The sequence below is a fragment of the Leptodactylus fuscus genome, unplaced genomic scaffold, assembly GCF_031893055.1.
Source record: "Leptodactylus fuscus isolate aLepFus1 unplaced genomic scaffold, aLepFus1.hap2 HAP2_SCAFFOLD_144, whole genome shotgun sequence".
In the NCBI taxonomy this organism is placed as follows: domain Eukaryota; kingdom Metazoa; phylum Chordata; class Amphibia; order Anura; family Leptodactylidae; genus Leptodactylus; species Leptodactylus fuscus.
Window position 1 is genome coordinate 217,622 of NW_027440166.1, and position 22,379 is coordinate 240,000.

The 22,379-nt window shown below is 42.4% G+C and overlaps 1 protein-coding gene across 1 annotated transcript; it reads right to left on the reverse strand.

Moving 5' to 3' along the window:
• Positions 1-1,628: 1,628 nt before the first annotated feature.
• Positions 1,629-18,289, reverse strand: POLR2A (RNA polymerase II subunit A). Its single transcript, XM_075261476.1, has 29 exons — positions 18,040-18,289; positions 13,561-13,693; positions 13,298-13,434; positions 13,044-13,217; positions 12,245-12,526; positions 12,005-12,166; positions 11,679-11,899; positions 11,339-11,471; positions 11,116-11,240; positions 10,829-11,039; positions 10,521-10,730; positions 10,271-10,439; positions 10,099-10,193; positions 9,474-9,677; positions 9,170-9,392; positions 8,712-8,895; positions 8,303-8,474; positions 8,109-8,214; positions 7,485-7,690; positions 7,185-7,409; positions 6,850-7,096; positions 6,646-6,746; positions 6,465-6,569; positions 6,077-6,259; positions 5,774-5,977; positions 5,477-5,663; positions 4,034-4,147; positions 3,800-3,949; positions 1,629-3,577 (listed from the first exon to the last, which is right to left on the reverse strand). The coding sequence occupies exons 1-29, from the start codon at positions 18,124-18,126 to the stop codon at positions 2,421-2,423; spliced, it is 5,907 nt and encodes a 1,968-aa protein (XP_075117577.1). The 5' UTR covers positions 18,127-18,289; the 3' UTR covers positions 1,629-2,420.
• Positions 18,290-22,379: the final 4,090 nt, after the last annotated feature.

Below are 22,379 nucleotides of genomic sequence, written 5' to 3' on the forward strand. Positions count from 1 at the left end.
TGCTGGCTTCATGCAGGGCAGAGGATCGTAGCGATGTCTCAGGCCCCGGCGTCTATCCCTCCCCGGCGTCTATCCCTCCCCTAGTACAGCGGATGCCGGGTCAGTATCCGTGGCCCCTTCTCCCCCGGGGCCGGTCCCCACCGGCCCCGTACCTCTGAAGTTGCAGGCCGGCTCCTGCGCGGCGATATCGCAGGAGCCGACCTGTTCGGGTGACAGTCGGGAGCCTAATGAGGCTCCCAGGCCTGTCACTGCTGTATTAGTATTGCGGCTGGTCTCTATGACCAGCCGTAATACTAATAGACAGAATGTCCCATAGACGGCAATACACTTGTATTGCTGTCTATGGGACTTGCGATCAAGTGACCGCAGGTTCAAGCCCCCGGGGGGGAATAAAATAGTAAAAAAAAAAAAAAAAAAAAAAGCTTTAAAAATATGAAATAAATAAAAGTTCTAAATCACCTCCTGTTTTTTTTTCAATACAAGGTGATCTAAGCAATAGATATCCCCCAAAATGGTATAACAAAATTACAGCTGGCCCCGCAAAAAAAACGCTCTATGCATCCCCGTACAGCTGCAGGGTCACCTGTCAATGTGGCCTTGCAGCTGTTGCAAAACTACAACTCCCATATATTAAATATTTTACCAGTTTTTGCTTCAAAATTTTTTTTTCCTATTTTCCTCCTCTAAAACCTGCGTGCGTCTTATAGTCCGAAAAATACGGTATATAAAATTTATAAAGCTTGTTTCAAGTTATCCTACAAACTCAGGTGCACTCATGGGTGGCAAGTGGACAGTAAGAGGGGTGATCACAGGTAGGCAAGGTGGTATTCTTCACAAAATAAGAGAGGACAAGATATCTTCCCTTGAGGTGCATGCTCAAAGATGAATTTCAAGGTGGTTTAACCATCTATACATAGACATTGCCACAGAGGTTGAACCAGTGTTAACCTGTAACAGGACAGAGGAGAACTCACAGACTTTATGTAGGAAGCGGAGAGTCTCCTTAGACAGTGCTGTGCTACCCACTATCTTGAAGGAGTTTTTCAGCATAAAGCATTTTTCAGATAATTATCCCCTAAACGTTAACTCCCTCCCCCACCTAATTTCGAAGTTATGTGACCGCTCCAGGAACTGACGATTCACAGCTTCTGAAACGAATCCCTGCAATATTTACCAAGCCTTCCTGTGTTCGGGAGGGGCTAGTAATGGGTGGGATCGCTAGTCGTGGGGGTGGGGCTCGGTTTAGCAAGATGGAGGGATTTGTAATAGAGATGAGGAGGAGCAGGGGCTGAGTGAGGGGGGGTTAGTGCAGCAGGTACTCAGGAAGCTGCACAGCAGGAAGTAGCAGCATGTAAACAGGATATGCGCTTTTCCAGGTCCCCAATAGTGGGTGGAGACAACCTCCTGTGGTGCAGTCATGGAGGGCATTTGTGCTACTTTAAGATTCTGTAAAATTGGGCTTAAGGTATTGAACCCCAACTATTCCTCAAGAGTATATACACCAACATCCCTGGTCTAAAGTATAGTAAGCTACAGTGTACAGTGCTGCGGAATATGTTGGCGCTATATAAATAAAATGTATTATTAAGCTATGTGACAAGATCAATGACTAGACCGGAAGCAGCAAATATAACAAAATTCTTTATTTAGAAGTACAGAACTTAACTTTATGACAGGCATTTATTAATTACCAAAGAAACTCTGCAAGAGACAAATCGAAACAACCTTGGCAGAATCAGATAAAATAAAGATTACAAACCAGATCCTTTTCATAGTCTATAAATAATGTGCAGGTGATGACAGAAGTTCACTTTATCAATGCAACAAGCCAAGAGTTCTGATCCTTGGAACTTCCATTTAATCACACTGAATAGTATGAGTGTAAAGTCAGACATACACTTTAGATTTCAGACTGCTGTCATGCAGCGTTCTGACTGATGATGGGAACGATCCCACCATCGACATTAACTGCCCAGAGGGGCAAAAATAAAAATGTGCACAATGAGTGCGCAAGTTGGCTGACGATTGGTCAAGTGTGGCCAATCACACCAAACACTGGTATCTTCAGCTGGCTGAAAATAAGTGGGACGGCAGAGTAGTCTGCCGTCGGTCGGCTGAGAACAAATGTTCGCAGCATCTACATGGCAGATTGCCTGCCATTCATTGACCAACATGACTGAAGCCATTTTGGCCAAAGAAAATCTAAATGTGTATAGCTATCTTAACATGGCCATGTGAAGCTATACAAGGAAACCTCAGGCCATGACCTATGTAACAAGAGACGCCAAAGTGAAGTGAAGCATAGCGGCAATGCACTTACACCTTGTAACTAAACCATTGTACACTGGTAAGTATATCTAGAAATGCTGAGCGCTCAATGCTGGCTATTAGGGTCCAGTTCATGTAGATTTGCAAGCACTTCAGTTATCTTCATCACTGTCATCAGGACTGATAGCCGGACTGGTAAGACTGTATGTTGGTGAAGTAGGGCTATATCCTGGTGATGTAGGAGAGTAAGTGGAGCCTTTTGGACTTGTTGGGGAGTAAGTTGGTGAAGTCGGGGAATACTTAGGAGAAGTTGGTGAATATGTAGGGGATGTAGGAGAATATTTGGGGGAAGTAGGAGTATACACTGGGGATGTAGGAGAATAAGTAGGAGATGTAGGAGAGTACTTTGGGGTTGTTGGAGAATAAGTAGGGGATGTTGGAGAGTACTTGGGAGAAGTAGGAGAGTACTTGGGAGAAGTAGGAGAGTACTTGGGAGATGTTGGTGTGTACTCTGGAGAGCTAGGACTATATGAGGGGCTAGTTGGTGTGTATTTGGGGCTTGTTGGCGAGTAGCTTGGTGAACTGGGGCTATAGCTGGGAGAGCTGGGAGTATAGCTTGGTGACTGCGGTGTGTATCGTGGACTAGAAGGAGAGTAGCTGGGTGATGTTGGAGAATAACTTGGACTTGTAGGGCTATAATTTGGAGAGGTAGGGCTATAACTAGGAGAAGTGGGACTGTAACTGGGGGATGTTGGGGTATAGTTGGGAGAGGTCGGGGAATAATTTGGAGAAGTAGGCGAATAGGAGGGAGATGTTGGGCTGTAGGATGGGGATGTGGGAGAATAGGATGGAGATGTTGGGCTGTATGATGGAGATGTTGGAGAATAGGAGGGTGACGTTGGACTGTATGAGGGTGATGTAGGAGAGTAGCTGGGAGAAGTGGGTGAGTAACTTGGAGAGGTTGGACTGTAGCTGGGACTTGTGGGAGAGTAGCTTGGTGATGTTGGAGAATAGCTTGGGGATGTGGGACTGTAACTTGGGCTTGTTGGGCTGTAACTTGGGCTTGTTGGGCTGTAACTGGGGGAAGTTGGCGAGTAGCTTGGGCTTGTTGGTGAGTAGCTTGGACTTGTTGGCGAGTAGCTTGGGGAGGTGGGGCTATAGTTGGGGCTAGTGGGAGAATATGAAGGGGAAGTTGGACTGTAAGATGGTGAAGTTGGAGAGTAACTTGGACTTTGTGGAGTATAGCCTCCAGGACTCCTTGGTTCATAAGCAGGAGAGGTGGGAGAGTAACTTGGAGACATGGCACCACCTGTAGGGGTAAAGAGGTAAAAACAACAGTTCAGAATGTATGCTTTTAAAAGTTATGATGACTGCAATGTGTATTAAAAAAAGCAACCCCTCCTCCTGACACACACATGCACACACTTCCCAACAGGATCTGGAGTTCAGCAGAAGAATACTTTGGTGGGCAGGCTACAGAACCACCACAAAATCATTTAATATTCCAAAGCTATACCTGCTATGTCCTTACCTGGAGAAGGAATGTACGGACTCGAAGGGCCAGGGGAACCTGGAGAACCTGGAGTAGGAGACCAAGCAGGAGAATAGCCTGGGCTGAAACCACTAGCATCAGAGGCTGCACTGGGAGAGAAGCCAGCAGCTCCAGGGGTCATGCCACTTCCTGAAAAACAAAATTGCCATTTGTGCAATGCTCATATGCTAGAGAGGTTTTCTAAGTTACCTAATCCCCTGAAACAATACATACCCAGACTTGGGGACCATGCGCCATATGCTGGGGTAGCACCTTGGTTCCACGGTGTCATAGCAGGTGACATTCCCCCCATTGGACTTGGAGCAGTTCCAAAAAACATTCCCGTTGCTGGAAAAACAGAATATTAAAAGGCAAACTGGGATTAGAAAATTAGACCTAATGCAGGACAGGAATATTAGGACCTAAAGTAAAATCATAATTATCAGGCATTTTACCTCTATTAATGGTGATTTAGGCCATGCTCCTTTAAATCTCAATCTTTAGAGTAGCAGTTCTCAACCTGTGGGTCATAACCACTTGCCCAGGGCCCCTGACCCCAAAGGGGTCCCTGAGAGCTGGAGCTGTATCAGCGTGCAAACAGATACTGACTCATCCTGTGAGCACCACCGGTGGCGCACGGAATGTCATGGCGCAGGTGGCGTGATGACATCACTGCATCATGCCACTACAGGAAGAGACTTTGGATGCTCTTCATCGTAGGAGCACGGTAGGGAGAGTACAAAATTTATTGTTTTCAGGTAAGGGATCACCTACTAAGGGAGGCTAGTATTTGTAGAGGGGGATTATACATAAGGGGACTATTAAATATAAGTGGGCTATTTAAGGGGAACAATTCTATACAAGGGGGCTCTTAGTGGGAGACATTTATAATGAAGCAACTGTTTTCTATAAGGAATTATATACAATGAGCACTATCATATAAGGTGAGACTGATCTATAAGGGGGCTACTACAGGAGTATGTGACAGGGTCGTGCCATAATGTACTTGAGAACCAGTCATGTGTACTGAGCAGCTGTAGTAAAGGGTTGAAACATTAAGGTTGAGAACCGCTGCTTCAGAGTGTTGAGCCTCCAAAAACTGTGTTTATGCTCTGGGGTCTGCAGAGACCTCAGAGTATATTTAGCAGAGACCCATGGGAGATTTAGGCTGAGGCCCCACGTTGCAGAAACACAGCTTTTTTTGTTGCAGATTTTCTGTGTTTGAGCCAAAACCAAGAATGGGTACAAAAGGAATGGAAAGTACTTATACTATCCTTCTGCTCAATCTACTCCAGGCTTTGACTGAAAAAACGCAGCAAAATCTGGAAACAAACAAACAAAAAAAAAAAGTTACCTTCCCTGGGATCCAGTGCTGCTTTTGGTCTTAAGGTCTCTTGAATGACATCAGGGAAGCAGGTGTCAGCAATCCCCAATGTTATTCAAAAGCCTGGAAAAGGATGACGACTAGCATCAGGGCTCAGAGGTGTGAAATATACTCAGGAGTCTGAAGACTATCATAGCAGTTCAGTTTTGGACATTTTCTGTCCAGACAAGAGATCAAACACTAAACAGATAAAGGTGCACAAAGACAGACTTCCAGATGGATTGTCAGTCATTTTTGAATAATTGTACAAGCTCTAACCTAAAGATGTGAATGCAGAGGCCATCAGTACTTACGCCCAGCAGCTCCGAGTCCAGGTATATTTGTAGGAATCTCCATTCCAAATTTACACTTCTCTGCATCCAATAAGAGATCAAAGCAGCCAGTTCCAGCTGGAGCCAGCTGTCCCAGCATGATGTTCTCAGACACTCCTTTCATTGGATCAGTTTCACCATGTGCCGCTGCCTCCATGAGGACATCCACCTGGGAAAGGGGAGGGGGGGGGAAAAAAAAAAAAAAAAAAAGTGAAAACCATCCACGACCACATCACGAGCCGTCATCTGCTTGGATTCAAGTACAAATTTTCTACCAACCGTTTCTTCAAAGGAACATTTCATGAGTGGTCCCGTGTCCTGCCTGTTCACACCATGACGAGTGATGGCCATCAAATGACCTCTACAGGTCATTGTGTCACACAGAAGAGCCAAGTGGCGATAATTCACATAAGAACCATCAAAGGAAATGACATGGTACAGTTCTCTTTCCAGAGCTTTCCGAACAGCCTCAATTCCTAGAACCTTAAAAAAAAAAAGAAAAAAAAAATTACCCCCACTCAGGTATAATTTAGGGAAAGAAAAAAAAAAAAAAAGAAAAAGTGGATTACACCGTAGACTTACAGTGAAGATCTCTACAATATCATTTGACGTAGTCCTCACAGGATCGACATCTTTTTCACTCAAAACACGCATCAAGCTGACTCCATCTGTCTCAAGGATCCATTCCTGAAGAGCCTTGAATTCCCCATCTTCTGTTATAATAATCTTCTTTTTGTTGTCTGTCTGAGGCAAATGCATGTAGACCTGGCCAAGCAAAGAAGAGCTGTTAAATCCACATAACATGCACTCAATCCTCTACAAACATGCTTCAAGAATACCATGAAGAGACTGAGACCTGATTGTGGTGAGGCCTACAGAAGTAGCTGACAACTTCCCGGGTACAAAGATTCTACTGACAAACGTTTGGGGAGGACATCACCTGCACACACCATGGACGAGCATCACATACCTTGCTGATTTGCTCAATACCCTGCAGGGTCATATCTGTCAGCATATTGGACTCTATGCAACGTAGGAAAACATCATCATCCATTTTGTCCACCACCTCTTCTTCCTGACAGAAGGAAGCAAAAGGGTTAATAACAAATGTAGATTGTAGGCACTCCCATTGCTTCAGTCACTTTTCTCACCTCTTGCATCTTATTCTCCTCACTGTTCATGATACGGATTCTCAGAACCAACTTTTCAGCATTATCATCATTAAATATACAGTTCAGATCATCTCCGAAGCCTAGAACAAATAACAGACCCCCATGAGGATCATACAGACAGGTCCTTCAGGAGATAAGACAGTAGTGCCCGCTGGGGACAAATTGTTCCTCTCCACAACTCACCAGCATTGATTTTTTCTGCTATCTGCTCCATGGTCAGTTTCCGATCAGTCATGTGTTTTCGGTCAAGTTCTACACGAAGCAACCATGGTGAAATTCTGGTCACATCAAAGTCTGGCATCTCATAGTATACATTGACCCATTCCTGGTCTTCTGCCACCACCGTGTTTTGTGGGTTTGGATCATAATAAATTGCTGTATTGGCTGTAACTTTACGTAGTGTTGTGTGTTCCAAGCGGCACAAGATATCCTGAATGGAGAAGACAAGTGTGAACAGCTGCCCTCCCTGTAAGAAACACCTACCACAAAACTTTATATAAAGTACAAAGTAGTCAAACCTTTGCTCTTTCGGCATCACGTGCAGATTGTCCAAGTAGGAAGACAGTCAGCGAAGGAGTCTTTGGTTTCTTGGAAATATTTATTAACTCTTTAAGACGAGGAACTCCCAGAGTGACATTTTTAGCAGAGACACCGGCATAGTGGAAAGTATTCAATGTCATCTGAGTGGCTGGCTCTCCCAGAGACTGAGCGGCCAGTGCTCCCACCATCTCCCCTGGATGAGCCTAGAAAATACAGGGTTAATTTACACTCCATTGTAAGGCATTAAAGACTATATTGAATATGGTCCAAAGTCTTACAATGGCCTGGTTGAATTTAGACTCTATTTCTCCGAGCAGCCAGTCAAACGCCTCAGAGCTCAGCCTGAATTCCTCCACCATTCTCCGGCTGCACAGAGTGGAGCGCAGGTGGATGTTAAACAAGAGCGTGGCATTTTCCTGAGCTTGGCGACTCAAAGGATCGTCCCCATTTACAATTATCAGCTTCTTACTCAGCTCCTTAACACCTTAAGAGGAAGGAAAAATAAGTCAGACACGTCACAGATATAAGGGTGAAGATGGCACTACGCCTGCAATAAATGTACATGAACGGAATTAAAAATAGGCCAACAGTCATATGACCAAGAAGTGTAACCTTCTCCCATAAGGTTTAAGGTGGAAAAGTCACTTTACCTGCAACAATACTCCAGCAGGTTTATATTTGAGAGTCTAACAGTATTCACATTATGCCACTTTGCAACCACATTGACCATTAGATATGACTTAGCAATAAGACATCGCAATCTGTCAGCACAAGTTAAACACATGGAAAGGAACTTGAGCTTGGCCCAAATCACATTGAGAGGAAGGAACCAGGGCCGCACATCTACTACACCATTAACAGAAACTGACAATATACAGAGGAAATACATCTACAATTCCTACCATCAACTACTTTAATAGGATGCAGATCTGAGGGCATGCGGGTGTTAATGTGGAAGATCTTCTGTGCGTTCCATATCATCCTGAGGAGATTACACGGCAGAACAACCTGAAGCATACAAAGAGTAATGTTCAAACTGCAAGCAGCACAGCCGTACAATACTGAACAGACATTGCCGCACTTTGGGATTTGTTACCTTACTGTCACCAGTGGGAAAAATAACTCTAAGGACCTCTCGGTCTTCCCTCATCTTCTCAAACTCCTTCTCAAGTTCATTCTGAATGTGTGCATTGCTGAGGATATCCTTCACAACATCCTCTTGTAGAGTCCTTCTCAGAGCTCGCTCATTGGTGTAGTCAAACTTAAACCTAACAAAGAAAAGGTCCCGCCATTAGATGTAGTCCACCACAGAAACTGTCCGTCTCTCTCCCCCCCCCCCCCCCCCATCATCATCATCTGACCCCATTTACAGACAGAAACCCCAGCCATCCTGGGAAGGGACCCTATCCTAGTCAGGTGTATATACAGGCATGGCTCCACCTCATCAGCTTCAGTCACCTACAGACAAAGCTGAGAAATCAAAAAAAGAAATGCTAACAACTCACTTTTTCTCAAATGCTTTGTTGGATGGTTTCAGAGTGGCCAGATTTTGGAACTCCACTCCTTCTCCAGCCAGTCCATCTTCGCCATATCTCAGCTGCACCACCTGATTGATGGAATTACGGACTGTGGCATCATACTTCACCATTACAGACTCCATAGACTTGATCAGACGTCTCTGAATGTAACCTGGCCAGTTGCAGAACAGAAAGTTACTAGAAACCCACAGATATAATCCTGTATACAGTCAAGGATATCAAGTGACAGAATGCTGAGAAAGCCCATTAACTCAGATCAGGTCAAGCTCACACAATGTAGACTTGACAGATTTTTCATTATAGACAGCTGTCACTACACATACCCTTGGAATATGGCAAGCCCTGACAACCATCACAAGTGGTGCAAGGTCAGTGTCCGATATGGGGTACAGTCTAGAACAGCACAAGAAAGCAAATCGTCTCACCAGTCTCAGCAGTTTTCACAGCAGTGTCAATAAGACCCTCTCTGCCTCCCATAGCGTGGAAGAAGAACTCTGTGGGAGTGAGGCCAGCAAGGTAAGAGTTTTCCACAAAGCCTCTACTTTCTGGCCCATAATCGTCCTTTATGAAGTGAGGGAGCGTCCGATGTTTGAAACCAAAGGGAATGCGTTTACCTTCAACGTTTTGTTGACCGACAACAGCAATAACCTAAAAGAAAAAAAAAAAAAATTTGAGCATCTCCACAAGAAGCATAAAGTCTCATTACCAATGCACAGAACAAGAGCTCACCTGGGAGATGTTGATCTTTGATCCCTTGGCTCCTGATACCACCATGGACTTGAAGTTGTTATACTCAGACAAAGATTTCTGGGCGGACGAGCCAGTTTTATCTCTGGCATCATTGAGGATTCTGTTAACCTGGTTCTCGAATGTCTGACGCAAGGTGTTTCCTGGTGTGGGCTCCAGTTCATTGTTATGAGCCTTTTCAATTACCTACACAAAAGGAAGAGTAGCTGAGTATTCTAATAGCTAAGGCCTCGTTCACATGTGCATCAGTAATTAGTTTGGGGAGTCCCCACCCCACCCCCGAATGGAATACCAAACACATTGGCAAGCGGTGGGCAGTGCCCCCATAGACTAATGCAGTCTGTGTGCTCTCCGCACAGAACAGGTGGACAGAACAGTAGATAGTGATCTACTTTCATGTCTGCAAGATTCACGCAAGCAGTTCGCGAAAAGCACACAGACCCCATTATAGCCTATAGTGTGATTTTACTGCACCCTGCTTGCCAGTGCATTCGGTAGTCTGTTCAGGAGGTCCCCATGTGAACACCTGAACAGATTACCAGATGCAGATGTGAACCAAGGGTAAGGGGGTAGTGAGGGTTAAGACAAAGATAGCTCTGGCCCTCACCTCAATCACATCTTGCTTGGCTTTTTTGATTGTATTCTGAATGTCCTGGTAAGTCTTTGCATCAGCAATAGAGTCTCCAATTCCAATAGTGTGACCTGCATGAAGAAATATACATCAGAAAAAAAGAACAAAAAACTGGCAGTTCACCCAAGTTATCAGACACCATACACACCTTCAATAAGCAGCCAGTTATTGATGACAGTCTGGATGTTTGAGTAGAAGAGACGAGTGGTATCATGACCCATCTCAAGGTAGGAGATATGCACCAACGACCCAGCCGAAGTCCCCAGCGATTTCTTGCACAGAATTCCCATAATCAACTCTCCATTCTCTACAATGACCTGAACACAAAAATCTGATATTTAACAGAACTAGAGAAGGACAAAGCTCTGTCTAACTCGCTGTATTACATGAATCCACACCTTTGTGTCCCCTGGCGAGATGTGTTTATAGGGTCCACTGTCTTCATCATCTGGATGGGTGCTGTGAGTTCGGATACAGTTAATGTGCCCTGGAATGATCAAAGAAAATATCTGCTTGCCAGTCCAGAGAGGACGAGGCTTGAGGATGGCTGGCTGAGGAACTTTCCCGTCCCATGTGGACAGAAACATGAGCAAATTCATAACCTCCCCCTGGAAGAAAAAAAAATAAAAAATTTAAAGCTTAGGCGCCATTAGCCTGGAGCAAAATTCCCCACCTGCCACCATTCACAGCACCTTGGGCTACTCACCCGCTCTAAGAAAACATCTCTTTTGGTGAATTTTCGAACAGCGGTCAGAGTGTCCTGCACAATGCCCATTACTGGTCTGTTGGACTGAGGGGTTACAATCATACGAGGTACCATGGCAAGCTCTTGAATCTCTGCCCGTGTCTCAAGAGACTGTGGAAGATGCAAATTCATCTCATCCCCATCAAAGTCAGCATTGTACGGCGTGGTGACACTAGAAATAAATTACTGGTAAGTTACTAAACTAATGTGGTATAAAAAGTACAACGAGTCACAGAAAAGAGACTCACCTGAGGTTCAGTCGGAAGGTGGACCAGGGCAGAATGCGAACTCTGTGCCCCATCATAGACATTTTGTGCAGTGTAGGCTGTCTGTTAAAGATGACTATGTCTCCATCACACATGTGTCTCTCCACCTGAGGGAACCACACAGCAAGAGCCATTAAATCATAAGTACAGACCTATGAACAAAGTGGGAATGATCACACAACCAAACTAAAAGTTTAGGGCTCACCTTATAGCCAATCTGTAAATGCAGGTCACTGGGTTTAGGATGGAATCTTAGATCAATACGATCGCCATTGTCTCGAATGATGTATTTGGCTCCAGGGTACTGACTGTTTCCTCGTCTCACAAGCTCTTGCAGCCTAAAAAAAAATAAAGTTAAGATACAGAAAACTTAAAGAAATGTAGTTTGGAGAATGATCACTCGTATATTTGAGGACAGTGAGTTACAAGTTATTGCCACAGCCCTGTTTGCAGCACAAGTCATAGGAAACAAAACAGTCAACTTCATTTAACAGTAGAAAACGTGAAAAACTCCATGAAATCTACAAGTACTTTTAGAGGCTCACCGATCAATGTTGAAGGGGGTAACTATCTCTGGAAAGGTCATATTTGCAGCAATCGACCTTGGAACGCCAACTTGGTCAATAGAAAGGTTTGGATCAGGTGTGATAACGGTTCGAGCAGAGAAATCAACACGTTTTCCCATCAAGTTTCCTCGAACTCTTCCTTCCTTGCCTTTCAATCGCTGCTTCACAGACTTAAGAGGACGCCCAGACTTTTGCATGGCCTAGAGCAGTAATCCATAGGTCAGTATAAGGACATAAGAGTCATTTTAATATCTTCTGTAATGAATAATAATGCTGTCCTCAACAACTCATATCATGCCACATACCCTTGGTAGTCCAGGCAACTCATTATCCACCATCGTGGCAACATGAAACTGCAATAACTTCACATCCTCAGCAATGACATGGGCCGCTGCGCCATTTTGTTCATTCCTCCGGAGTTGATTGTTAATTTTTACAATATCCGCCAGTTTGTGAGTCAGATCATCCTGCAGGAATTACAGAACAAGGATTAACAACATGTCCCATATCAGTCTACATACCTGTAGAAGCATAACACTACCCACCTGGTTCCTGGCTGATCCTTGCATGACAACTGCAGGCCGCACAGATAGCGGAGGAACCGGCAGAACTGTAACAATTAACCATTCAGGACGAGCATATCGTGGCTCCATGCCAAGTATAAAGCACTCCTCATCTGTAATGCGCTTGAATATTTCATGAACTCGCTCCGGACTCAGTAGAATCTTTTTTTCCTGAGAGTCCTCATTCACATGCTTCCACTCTGCGTACAGCTCCAGTCCTGAACGTCTGATCCTAGGCTGGTAACGACCACAGCCGCCATGGCCCTGAAAGGAGAGCACATCCCTAAAGAACAATTGCTGCCAATACAGTGCAAAATGAAGCAGACCAGGCATCAAGTGTTCTGGCAAAATCAGCATTGACCACAAACAAGAGCTTGGCCTCCTGAGCATGCCAAGTCAGATAGGATGCGGCAAGCATAGATGGCATCAGGCAGAATGCAGCTATGAGTTCACCACATTTACGCCAGGACAACTTCAGCACCCTTACTGTGACGTACAGGTCTCTTATCCCTGAGCAGTGTAAGCAGTGGCTGCTTTTTTTTTTTTATATAGGAATAGTCTTAGCATTAATGTATTTCAGGTTCCTGTACCCAGAAAAATATGCACACATACAATTGGGGCTTATGATAAAAAAAAAAATTTGTAATTTTTTTTTTTTAATTATTCATTGGCGTTCTGTCCTGTACCCAGAGCTGAACAGACATCCTGTGCCAGAGCCCCATTTATGACTATTTGGTGGGCTTGCCAGCCAGTTGCTTGTTCCTGTTATACAGAAACTTACCTTCTCCTTCTGAATGTCTTCATCCCCTTCATTCTGATCCATCCCAAACTTGTTGTCCATCTCCTCACCCCCTTCGCAGATGTTCTTGCCCTTACAGAGCTCATAGACATGTGTCAGACGCTTCTTAGGCTGCCCTTTAGATTTGGCCAAAATGTCTTTGATTTTTGGGTTGTTCTAAACAGAAAAGTTATGTTTGAAATATATAGAAAACTTTATTTAAGCAGCAGACCAATACTACTCAAAAGCCAACTTACCGCATCCACCAGCAACTTGGAGCAGAAGAAACAAACACAGCGCAACACCTTCATGGTCTTCACCAGAAATCCAACATGGAAGACCGGCTTAGCCAGTTCAATGTGCCCAAAGTGGCCTGGGCACTCTGTCATGTTGCCTGTCACAAAAGACCCACAAATAAGTGAGATCATGGTACTATCCTACAGAAAGCAGGTACACCTCAATCTCAAGAGTGGTCACTAGAATGTAATTCAATGATACAACTACAGTCTCAAAAACATACCTGCACACGTCTGGCAGCGCCCAGTGCGTTCGATCACACCCTGACGTGGGTCCATTAAGCCACCCAACTTGGGGCGACCACCCTCTGTGGTCTCTGGATACTTAATACCACCCTCCGTTACGGACATTCGTTTCTAGAGGAAAAAATAATCACATTACCATTAAGTTAAGAACCGCTGACTAATACAGAGGAGTCCCAGTACATCCCAGAAAATACAAGCTACCCAAGGGAACCTAGAGTCAGGGTACATTATATATGTGGGAGGACTATAAGCAGGGTATGTATGACCACGATATACAGAAGGGAGGGCTATAGTCAGGGTAAACAATATATAGGACTATAGTCAGAATATATATCACATCACCAGGACATTATACTAGAGGACTATAGCATAGGGTATATAACATGGGGCTATATACAGTAAGTATATAATATAAGCAGTTTATTATACAGGACTTTAATATACAATATAACCAGGACATATATGAGAACTATTGTATAAGGTATAAAACATAGGACTATAGTCAGTACATAATATAAGCAGGTTATTATACAGTATAGGGTATACAATATAACCAGGACATACATGAGAACTATGGTATAAGGTATATAATATAAGACTATAGTCCGTATATAATAACCAGGACACTTAGCACTGCAGTCTTGCAGCGCTGGGTCCTGCTGTTCAAATCCCTGCAAGGGCAAAAAAATAAAATCTGCAAGGAGCTTTTATGTTCTCCCCGTGTTTGCATGGATTTCCATCCCATATTCCAAAGACATACTGATAGGGAAAAAAAATGTACATTGTGAGCTCTATGGGGGGGGGGGCACTCAATCTGCGTTTGGGTCATTCCATATCAGGTGATCCAAATAGGAATATTTTTTTTTACCTGACGTCTTTAGATTTTTTTTTATTTTTTATGAAGTACAACTTAAGTTAATTACAAATAAAAAGTTTTGAATTTTTTTCTTCATCAGTTAATTTTTTATAGACTTCTAAAATTTTGAAAAAGTGTGAATTTTGGCCTGCTATGGCTTTACATTTTTTAACATATCTCGGGTTAGAATTAAGATAAATAGGTGGGAGAGGCATCATTTTTCTCAGAGCGGTACCGGCTTTCATTTGATATGTCACAAGATGATGTTTCTTTATATTTTGTTTTGGAGAAATCAAATTCAGAATTTTGATGCGCAATTGTGAAAAAAAAGTATGTTTTAAAATTGTGAAAAAATGCATTTGTGTTACTTGTGTTCTTGGTTATATTTGTACAGGTTTTCAACTTGGGACCAAATTGGGATCAATTTTTTTAAAGCCTTGAATCATCTGATTTTAGGTTTGTGTGAGCTTCTTCCTTTTTTCTTTTCAAATTACAACTTGCTGAATTCAACATTTATATGCAACAATAAAAAAACATAAAAACCAAATACTGTAAGTGCCAGAACAAATACATCTTATCATCAGAACACAGCTTGTTCAGCATGTTCAACCTGAATGCATTGAACAAACCGAAAGAAAAAAGCTGCTCATATCCTCAAGTGCGATTTTCTAAATAGTCTCATCCTAATTATATGGTAACAAGAACCAATATTTATAACACCTATTTCTACATGTAACAATTGTTTTTTATTATATCACTAAACATGTAATTTATTAAGAAAAATAGTCCAGTAGATAAATCCTCATTCTATAAAATATGAACTAATCAAACAATTAATAGGACATTTATTTATTTTTATTTATATTTATACATTATTTGGTAATTATATGTTGCACACCTAATGAGTTGACACTGGTGTGGTTGGGGGGGGGGGGGGGGTTAAATTCTTTATTAACATTCATCTGTAATAATAAAGGGACATGCATCAAACATTGAGATTGGAACCTCCCGTCTTGTGGTTATCTGAGGTGCACTACAATAAGTGTCCTACCAGAAACACACCTCTGAGAGAGATGGTCCCACTCTAGTGTCATATTACAGGACCTGTATACTGCTAGTCTGACACTAGTTAACATTACAATGTTGTGAGGTGGCTCATTCTCTGTACATATCTCACATATAGAGGTGGCTCATTCTCTGTACATATCTCACATATAGAGGTGGCTCATTCTCTGTACATATCTCACATATAGAGGTGGATCATTCTCTGTACATATCTCACATACAGACCCCACACTTTTAGACCACAGGCTGAACAGATCTAAATTCAAGATTTTCGGAATGACACTAATAGTTATATTTTAAAATATTATCCCATCGCGATCCCAACTTGAATTTTGGTACAGATGTGGCTAAGGGCATAGCAGGCCCATGTGCATTTTTTTGAAATTTTTAAATAAAACGTTTTTTTTCGGAAATGCGTTTTAAAATTTTGCCTTTGCGTTCACATGGGTAAAATATTAACAAAGATCCTCTTGTGACATATTTGGTGAAAGCCTGTATAGTTCTGAGTAGAATGGCGTTTATTTTGTTTCTCTATCTTTTTTCTAGTCTAAGTTATGAGGAGAAATGTAAAGGCAGGAAACACCGAAATTCGCACTTTCTGAACTTTGAAAATCAATTAAAAATCAAAAAAAATTTCTAGAATTTTTTTTCTTCACATTTTGCATTCTCTGACACACTATTACCAAATAAAATCTCAAAAGAATTAAAAATATAGAGGGAAAAAATCATTGGTTCACTTGACACGGAATGACCCGTTTTTTTTTTGTTTTTTTTTAAAAAGTAACCAGGACTACAGTATAAGGAATATAACATAATAGGGCTATAGTCAGTATATAATAAACAGGACATTATACAGAAGGACTGCAGTATAGGGTATATAACATATAGGGCTATAGTCAGTATATAATATATACTGAGGACATTATACAGAAGGACTATAGTATAGGAGTTATAGTCAGTATATAATAACTAGGACATTATACAGAAGGGCTATAGTATAAGGTATATAACAAGGCTATAATCAGTATATAATAACCAGGACATTATACAGAAGGGCTATAGTATAGGGAATATAACATATAGGGTTATAGTCTGTATATAATATATACTGAGGACATTATACAGAAGGGCTATAGTATAGGATATATAACATATAGGACTATAGTCAGTATATAATAACCAGGACATTATACCGAAGGACTACAGTATGGAATATATAACATATAGGGTTATAGTCAGTATATAATATATACTGAGGACATTATACAGAAGGGCTATAGTATAGGATATATAACATAGGACTATAGTCAGTATATAATAACCAGGACATTATACAGAAGGACTATAATATAGGATATATAACATATAGGGTTATAGTCAGTATAATATATATTGAGGACATTGTACAGAAGGACTATAGTATAGGAGTTATAGTCAGTATATAATAACTAGGACATTATACAGAAGGGCTATAGTATAAGGTATATAACAAGGCTATAATCAGTATATAATAACCAGGACATTATACAGAAGGGCTATAGTATAGGGAATATAACATATAGGGTTATAGTCTGTATATAATATATACTGAGGACATTATACAGAAGGGCTATAGTATAGGATATATAACATATAGGACTATAGTCAGTATATAATAACCAGGACATTATACCGAAGGATTACAGTATGGAATATATAACATATAGGGTTATAGTCAGTATATAATATATACTGAGGACATTATACAGAAGGGCTATAGTATAGGATATATAACATAGGACTATAGTCAGTATATAATAACCAGGACATTATACAGAAGGACTATAATATAGGATATATAACATATAGGGTTATAGTCAGTATAATATATACTGAGGACATTATACAGAAGGACTATAGTATAGGAGTTATAATCAGTATATAATAACTAGGACATTATACAGAAGGGCTATAGTATAAGGTATATAACAAGGCTATAATCAGTATATAATAACCAGGACATTATACAGAAGGGCTATAGTATAGGATATATAACATATAGGGCTATAGTCAGTATATAATATACACAGAGCACATTATACAGAAGGGCTATAGTATGGAATATATAACATATAGGGCTATAGTCAGTATATAATATACACAGAGCACATTATACAGAAGGACTATAGTATAGGATATATAACATATAGGGCTATAGTCAGTATATAATAACCAGGACATTATACAGAAGGGCTATAGTATAGGATATATAACATATAGGGCTATAGTCAGTATATAATATACACAGAGCACATTATACAGAAGGGCTATAGTATGGAATATATAACATATAGGGCTATAGTCAGTATATAATAACCAGGACATTATACAGAAGGATATATAACATATAGGGCTATAGTCAGTGTATTATACACCCAGGACACTACACATAACACAACACACTTTACGGTTGACAACATGTCTGTGTCCTCTCCACGCCAACCCTCATTTCCGGGTTTAGCCCCGCCCCGTCCCAACTGCCCGCCTTCTCCCTTACCAGCTCATCGGGGCCTAATACTCCGAACTGTACCCGCTTAATGGTACGGAGCGGGCAGGCGCTGTCTCCAGTCGGTGGCCCGTGCATTGTTGTGGTGTCCGATAGATACGGAAAGTACAATCCACTTTAGTTAAACCGGGTCTCAGAGACCCGCGGCAGCGATCCCCCTTCCAGAGATCCGTCGCCGCTGGCGCATAGAGCGCATCTGAAGCGCTACTGTGAGGGTGTCCTCTTTATATAGACTAGTAGGATGTGCACGGGGTCGCTTTCCTTACATTCCAAGGGCTTCAGATTGCCTTCTCAAACGCGATTGGTGAAATGAGTCCAACCTGACGACGATTTTGTGCGCATGTGCACTAACACCGTGTTTACGAAACTTGTTTGGCTATTTCCGGCTGGTGACATCACAGACCTCTGGGCCGTACATTGAAAGCTTCATAGGGCGGAGTGGAAGGGGCGGGCAATACTCTTGATTGATGGCTTCACTAACCTATTGAGTCACGGATAAACACCTTGTGTCTGTATTAGTGCGCATGCTCATTCTTACGCTTTGGAAAATGGCGCCCGTGTGGCTCGTTGTGTTTTTGGCTTCGTTATGTGTAGTCGATAACGTTTGGTCAGTTGTTTCGCTGTGTTCCAGGACGCCGCCGATTTTGTGAGGAGGATTTGCTCTTTCTCGTCGTCCAATTTCTAAAAAAAAAAAAGGCCTAACATCCCCGCTCTAAATTTATGCGAGTACCGCCTAGGTTGTTAGAAAAGCGGCCTGAGCGTACTACAGGTTGCGGCTTCTGGAGGATGTGTAGGCCTCAGTTGGCGTTTGATGTTTCGTGGCACATTATGAAGAACCCGGATGTTTCTGCTGATTGTTCCGTTCGTTATAATGCAGGAGAGCGGTCACCGAGTGGACTGAGCAAGTCTCTAGCTGCTGTGTCGCGGCCGTAGTGCGGGGTGTGATGGGAGGAGCAGGGCCTCATACCGGGGCTGAGAGTCTCAGGCCCTCCTTATCCCGTGGCTGTGAGTCTCGGGTCGACCCCCCCCCTCCATACATGGTCTCTGTCCACCCAGCAAGCGTCCTGGTCTAGCAGCCTCGCTGATTCTCAGGGTTTTTTTTTGTAATCAGTCGTTACTTCAGGGTGTTTGCAGTCTCTGTGGGCTATAGTTGTGTGTGTATGTATATGTGTGTGTGTTTATGTGTGTATATATATATACACACACAGGGTGGGGCAAAAGGTATGAACCGGTCAACTTACAGAAATTCTGTTTATATAGCTTAATTCAGTTCAGAATCTAGTTTTTTTACATTAAGTTGTAAAGATGATATCAGGAAGATGGCGGCCGTCAGCAGCAATACACTCTTGAAGGCGAATTCTGAAGTTTTCAACAGCTCTTCTGCACATTTGGATGGGTATTGCTGTAACTTCCTCCCTGATTCTGTCCTTAAGTTCTTCCAGGGTATGTGGACGATTTTTAAAAACCTTTTCCTTTAGGTACCCCCAAAGGAAAAAATCACAAATGCTCAAATCAGGTGAGTGCGCAGGCCACTCCACGTCACCCCTCTCAGAGACGAGGCGCTGGGGGAAAATCGTCTCAGAAAATCGTTTTCAGCAGTGACGAGGCCACTTCCACCTGTGTTGAGCTGTTAATAAGCAGAATTTTCGCTATTGGGCTGATGAAAAGCCAAGGGAAATTCACCAGAGGCCACTTCACTCCCCTAAAGTGACTGTATGGTGTACAGTATCCTAGTTTGGGATTATTAGTCCGTACATTTTCGAGGATAATGGGCGAACCGTCACTGTCACCGCTGAGCGTTATGTGACAGTGTTAGAAGAGTTTTCTTTCTCGATATCATCTTTAAAACTTAATGTAAAAAAACTAGATTCTGAACTGAATTAAGCAATGTAAACATAATTTCTGTAAGTTGAGTTGTTTTTGTTTTATATCCCTTTAAAACCAGTTCATACCTTTTGCCCCACCCTGTATATATACACACTGCGTGTCTGATCACTGCTTTGGCAGCCATCTTGGTTGTGGAAATATTTCTCTACTTCCCGTATCTATATTGGAATCTTCAGTGTTTTGCTGAGGATTTCACATTCATGTATAGTCCACAAGAGGATATTTATCTCTGTGTAATCCCCCTCCCCCAAGTGAAAGATGACTTTTTTGCGGAAAGAATAAAATGTGCCGAAAACAAGAGTGCAGTGATTTGGAAATCTCGTTTTCACCATAGTACATATCAGATGGTGAGAGTTGCTCCATAATCCATTTCATCTGTAAAATTTTCCTAATTTATGCTAGGTCCACACTCGCGTTTGGTTTTCTGTTCTTCGGGGTACCAAAAAGATGGAGACTGTTTAAGAAGGGTATAATGGGGTCTGCTCAGTTTCTGACACTTTTAGTAGAAAAGTCCCCAAATACTAGTGCGAACCTAACGTTAGAAATTAATGGCAGTAACGTATCTCAAAGCTGGCCAGGGCAATGTCTACCATTGTGCAGCATCCCATTCTTTAATGAGAGGAACGTTGTCCCATTCTTGTTGCTTCAACATCCGGGGTCATATTTATTCAAGGCGGTCAGTTCACACGGAGTATACGCTCACTGATTCTGAACGTGTAACACGTTCCGAATCAGCAGCGTTAAAACAGATCCCATAGAAAGCAATGGAATTTGTTTTAACGCCGCTGATTCGGAAGGAGTTACACGTTCAGAATCAGTGAGCATATACTCCGTGTGAATGCACGCTAACTCTTCTGTGAAGCCATGCTGTTCTGATATGTGGCCTTCCCTAAAATAGATGTTATCAGGAAGGAGCAGATGACACCTCTTCATATTACTCAGCATTGATAGTGCATTTCAGGGTGTCAGCTGCCCTTGCCATCGGCACTAATGCCCCCCTCTACCATCACCAATGCAGGCGCAGATAACCAGCTTGACGGTCCCTCTTGAGTCTGCTGGTCATGGTGACTATGGCTTCCATAAAGAATTTCACATTTTGGGTCATCTGACCACAGAACAGTTTTTCATTCTGTTACAGGTGAGCTTTGGCTTAGGCTTGCATTACCCAAATCACCAACTCCATTTTTCCTTCATAAGTGGCAGACAATCATAACTGGTTAGAAGCTGTAAATCTAATTAGTTAAAAAGCCATTGAATAAATTCTTATAAAAGTAAATATGCAACTATCTAATTATCCAATATTAAAAATTGTACAATATGATTAAACATTTTATTTCTCAGCCTGAGTTTGTACCTTTTTTCCGACTGCATCCAAAATTGCTCACGATTCTACAGCCTTGGTTTAGGCCACAGAAGACAGGTCAAGTTTTTGGATTGTTGATGTGTGGTTGCTTCTTTGTGTGCTTGATGTGTGGTTAGCCTTCTTTGCATAATGCAGCTTTGACTTGCATATGTGGATTGTATTGTGAAGTATTCCTTAGCCTGTGGCTTACAATACTGATTCATGTCTGTTTTTAACACCTACACGCATTGTCACGTACATGTACCTAGAGAATGTGATTAGTTACCGCATGTACGTCATGATGATCGCACAGGCTCAGAAGCGGAGGCCGTGTATTCACCATTGGAGCCCAGATGCATCTGACAGCTAGGCTCCCGCTGCAACAGCAGGGACAGCGATAACACCAATCTCTGCTGTCTAACCTTTATGATGCTGCAGGCTATAAAGACCACGGCATCTTAGGGGTTTGTCAGAGCTACAGAATGCCGGTGGCAGCCTCAGGAGCTGGTGTGACGCTAGGTTCACACCAGCTTCTGAACTCTGTTATCAAGTTTCTGTCTTCTGCATGCAGAAGACGGAAACCTGTCAGGCCGAGTCCGGCCGTGAGCGCCGGTGAGCCTTTTATGCTCTCCATGGCGAAAGGTTTTTTTTTTTTTTTTTTTTATATTAAACCGACACAGAGTACTGCATGTCCAACTCTGTGTCCGGTTTAAAAAAAAAACGGTTTCGCCGCGGAGAGCATAAAACACGGCCGGACACTTTTCAAACCCATTCAAATGAATGTGTTTGAAAGATGCCATCAAGTTTCCGTCTCCTGACCAGTTTTGTGCAGGAAACGGAAACCTGCAGAACGGAGTCCTGGGCGTAGATGTGAACGAGCCCTTAGCTGTAACTGACAGCTAACAACCCTGCTCTTTAAATCCCCTCTTGGCGATGCAAAAATCGTTAATTTATGCCCCCAAATGGGTTTTTGTTCTGCAGAAATGGTAACACATAAAAAAAAAACAGTACAAATGAGGTATCACCGTAATCGTACTGACCCGCAGAGTAAAGGTCACGTTACTTATACTGTACCCTGCACAACAAAAAAGGTAAAAGGCTA

Coding starts and splice junctions, on each gene's coding strand:
- POLR2A (XM_075261476.1), bottom strand. CDS start 18,126: ATGCACGGGCCACCGACTGGAGACAGCGCCTGCCCGCTCCGTACCATT. Junction 13,218..13,297: donor CCAAGTTGCTGGTGGATGCG/GTAAGTTGGCTT, acceptor TTTTCTGTTTAG/AACAACCCAAAAATCAAAGA. Junction 10,440..10,520: donor TCTCGCCAGGGGACACAAAG/GTGTGGATTCAT, acceptor TTTTGTGTTCAG/GTCATTGTAGAGAATGGAGA.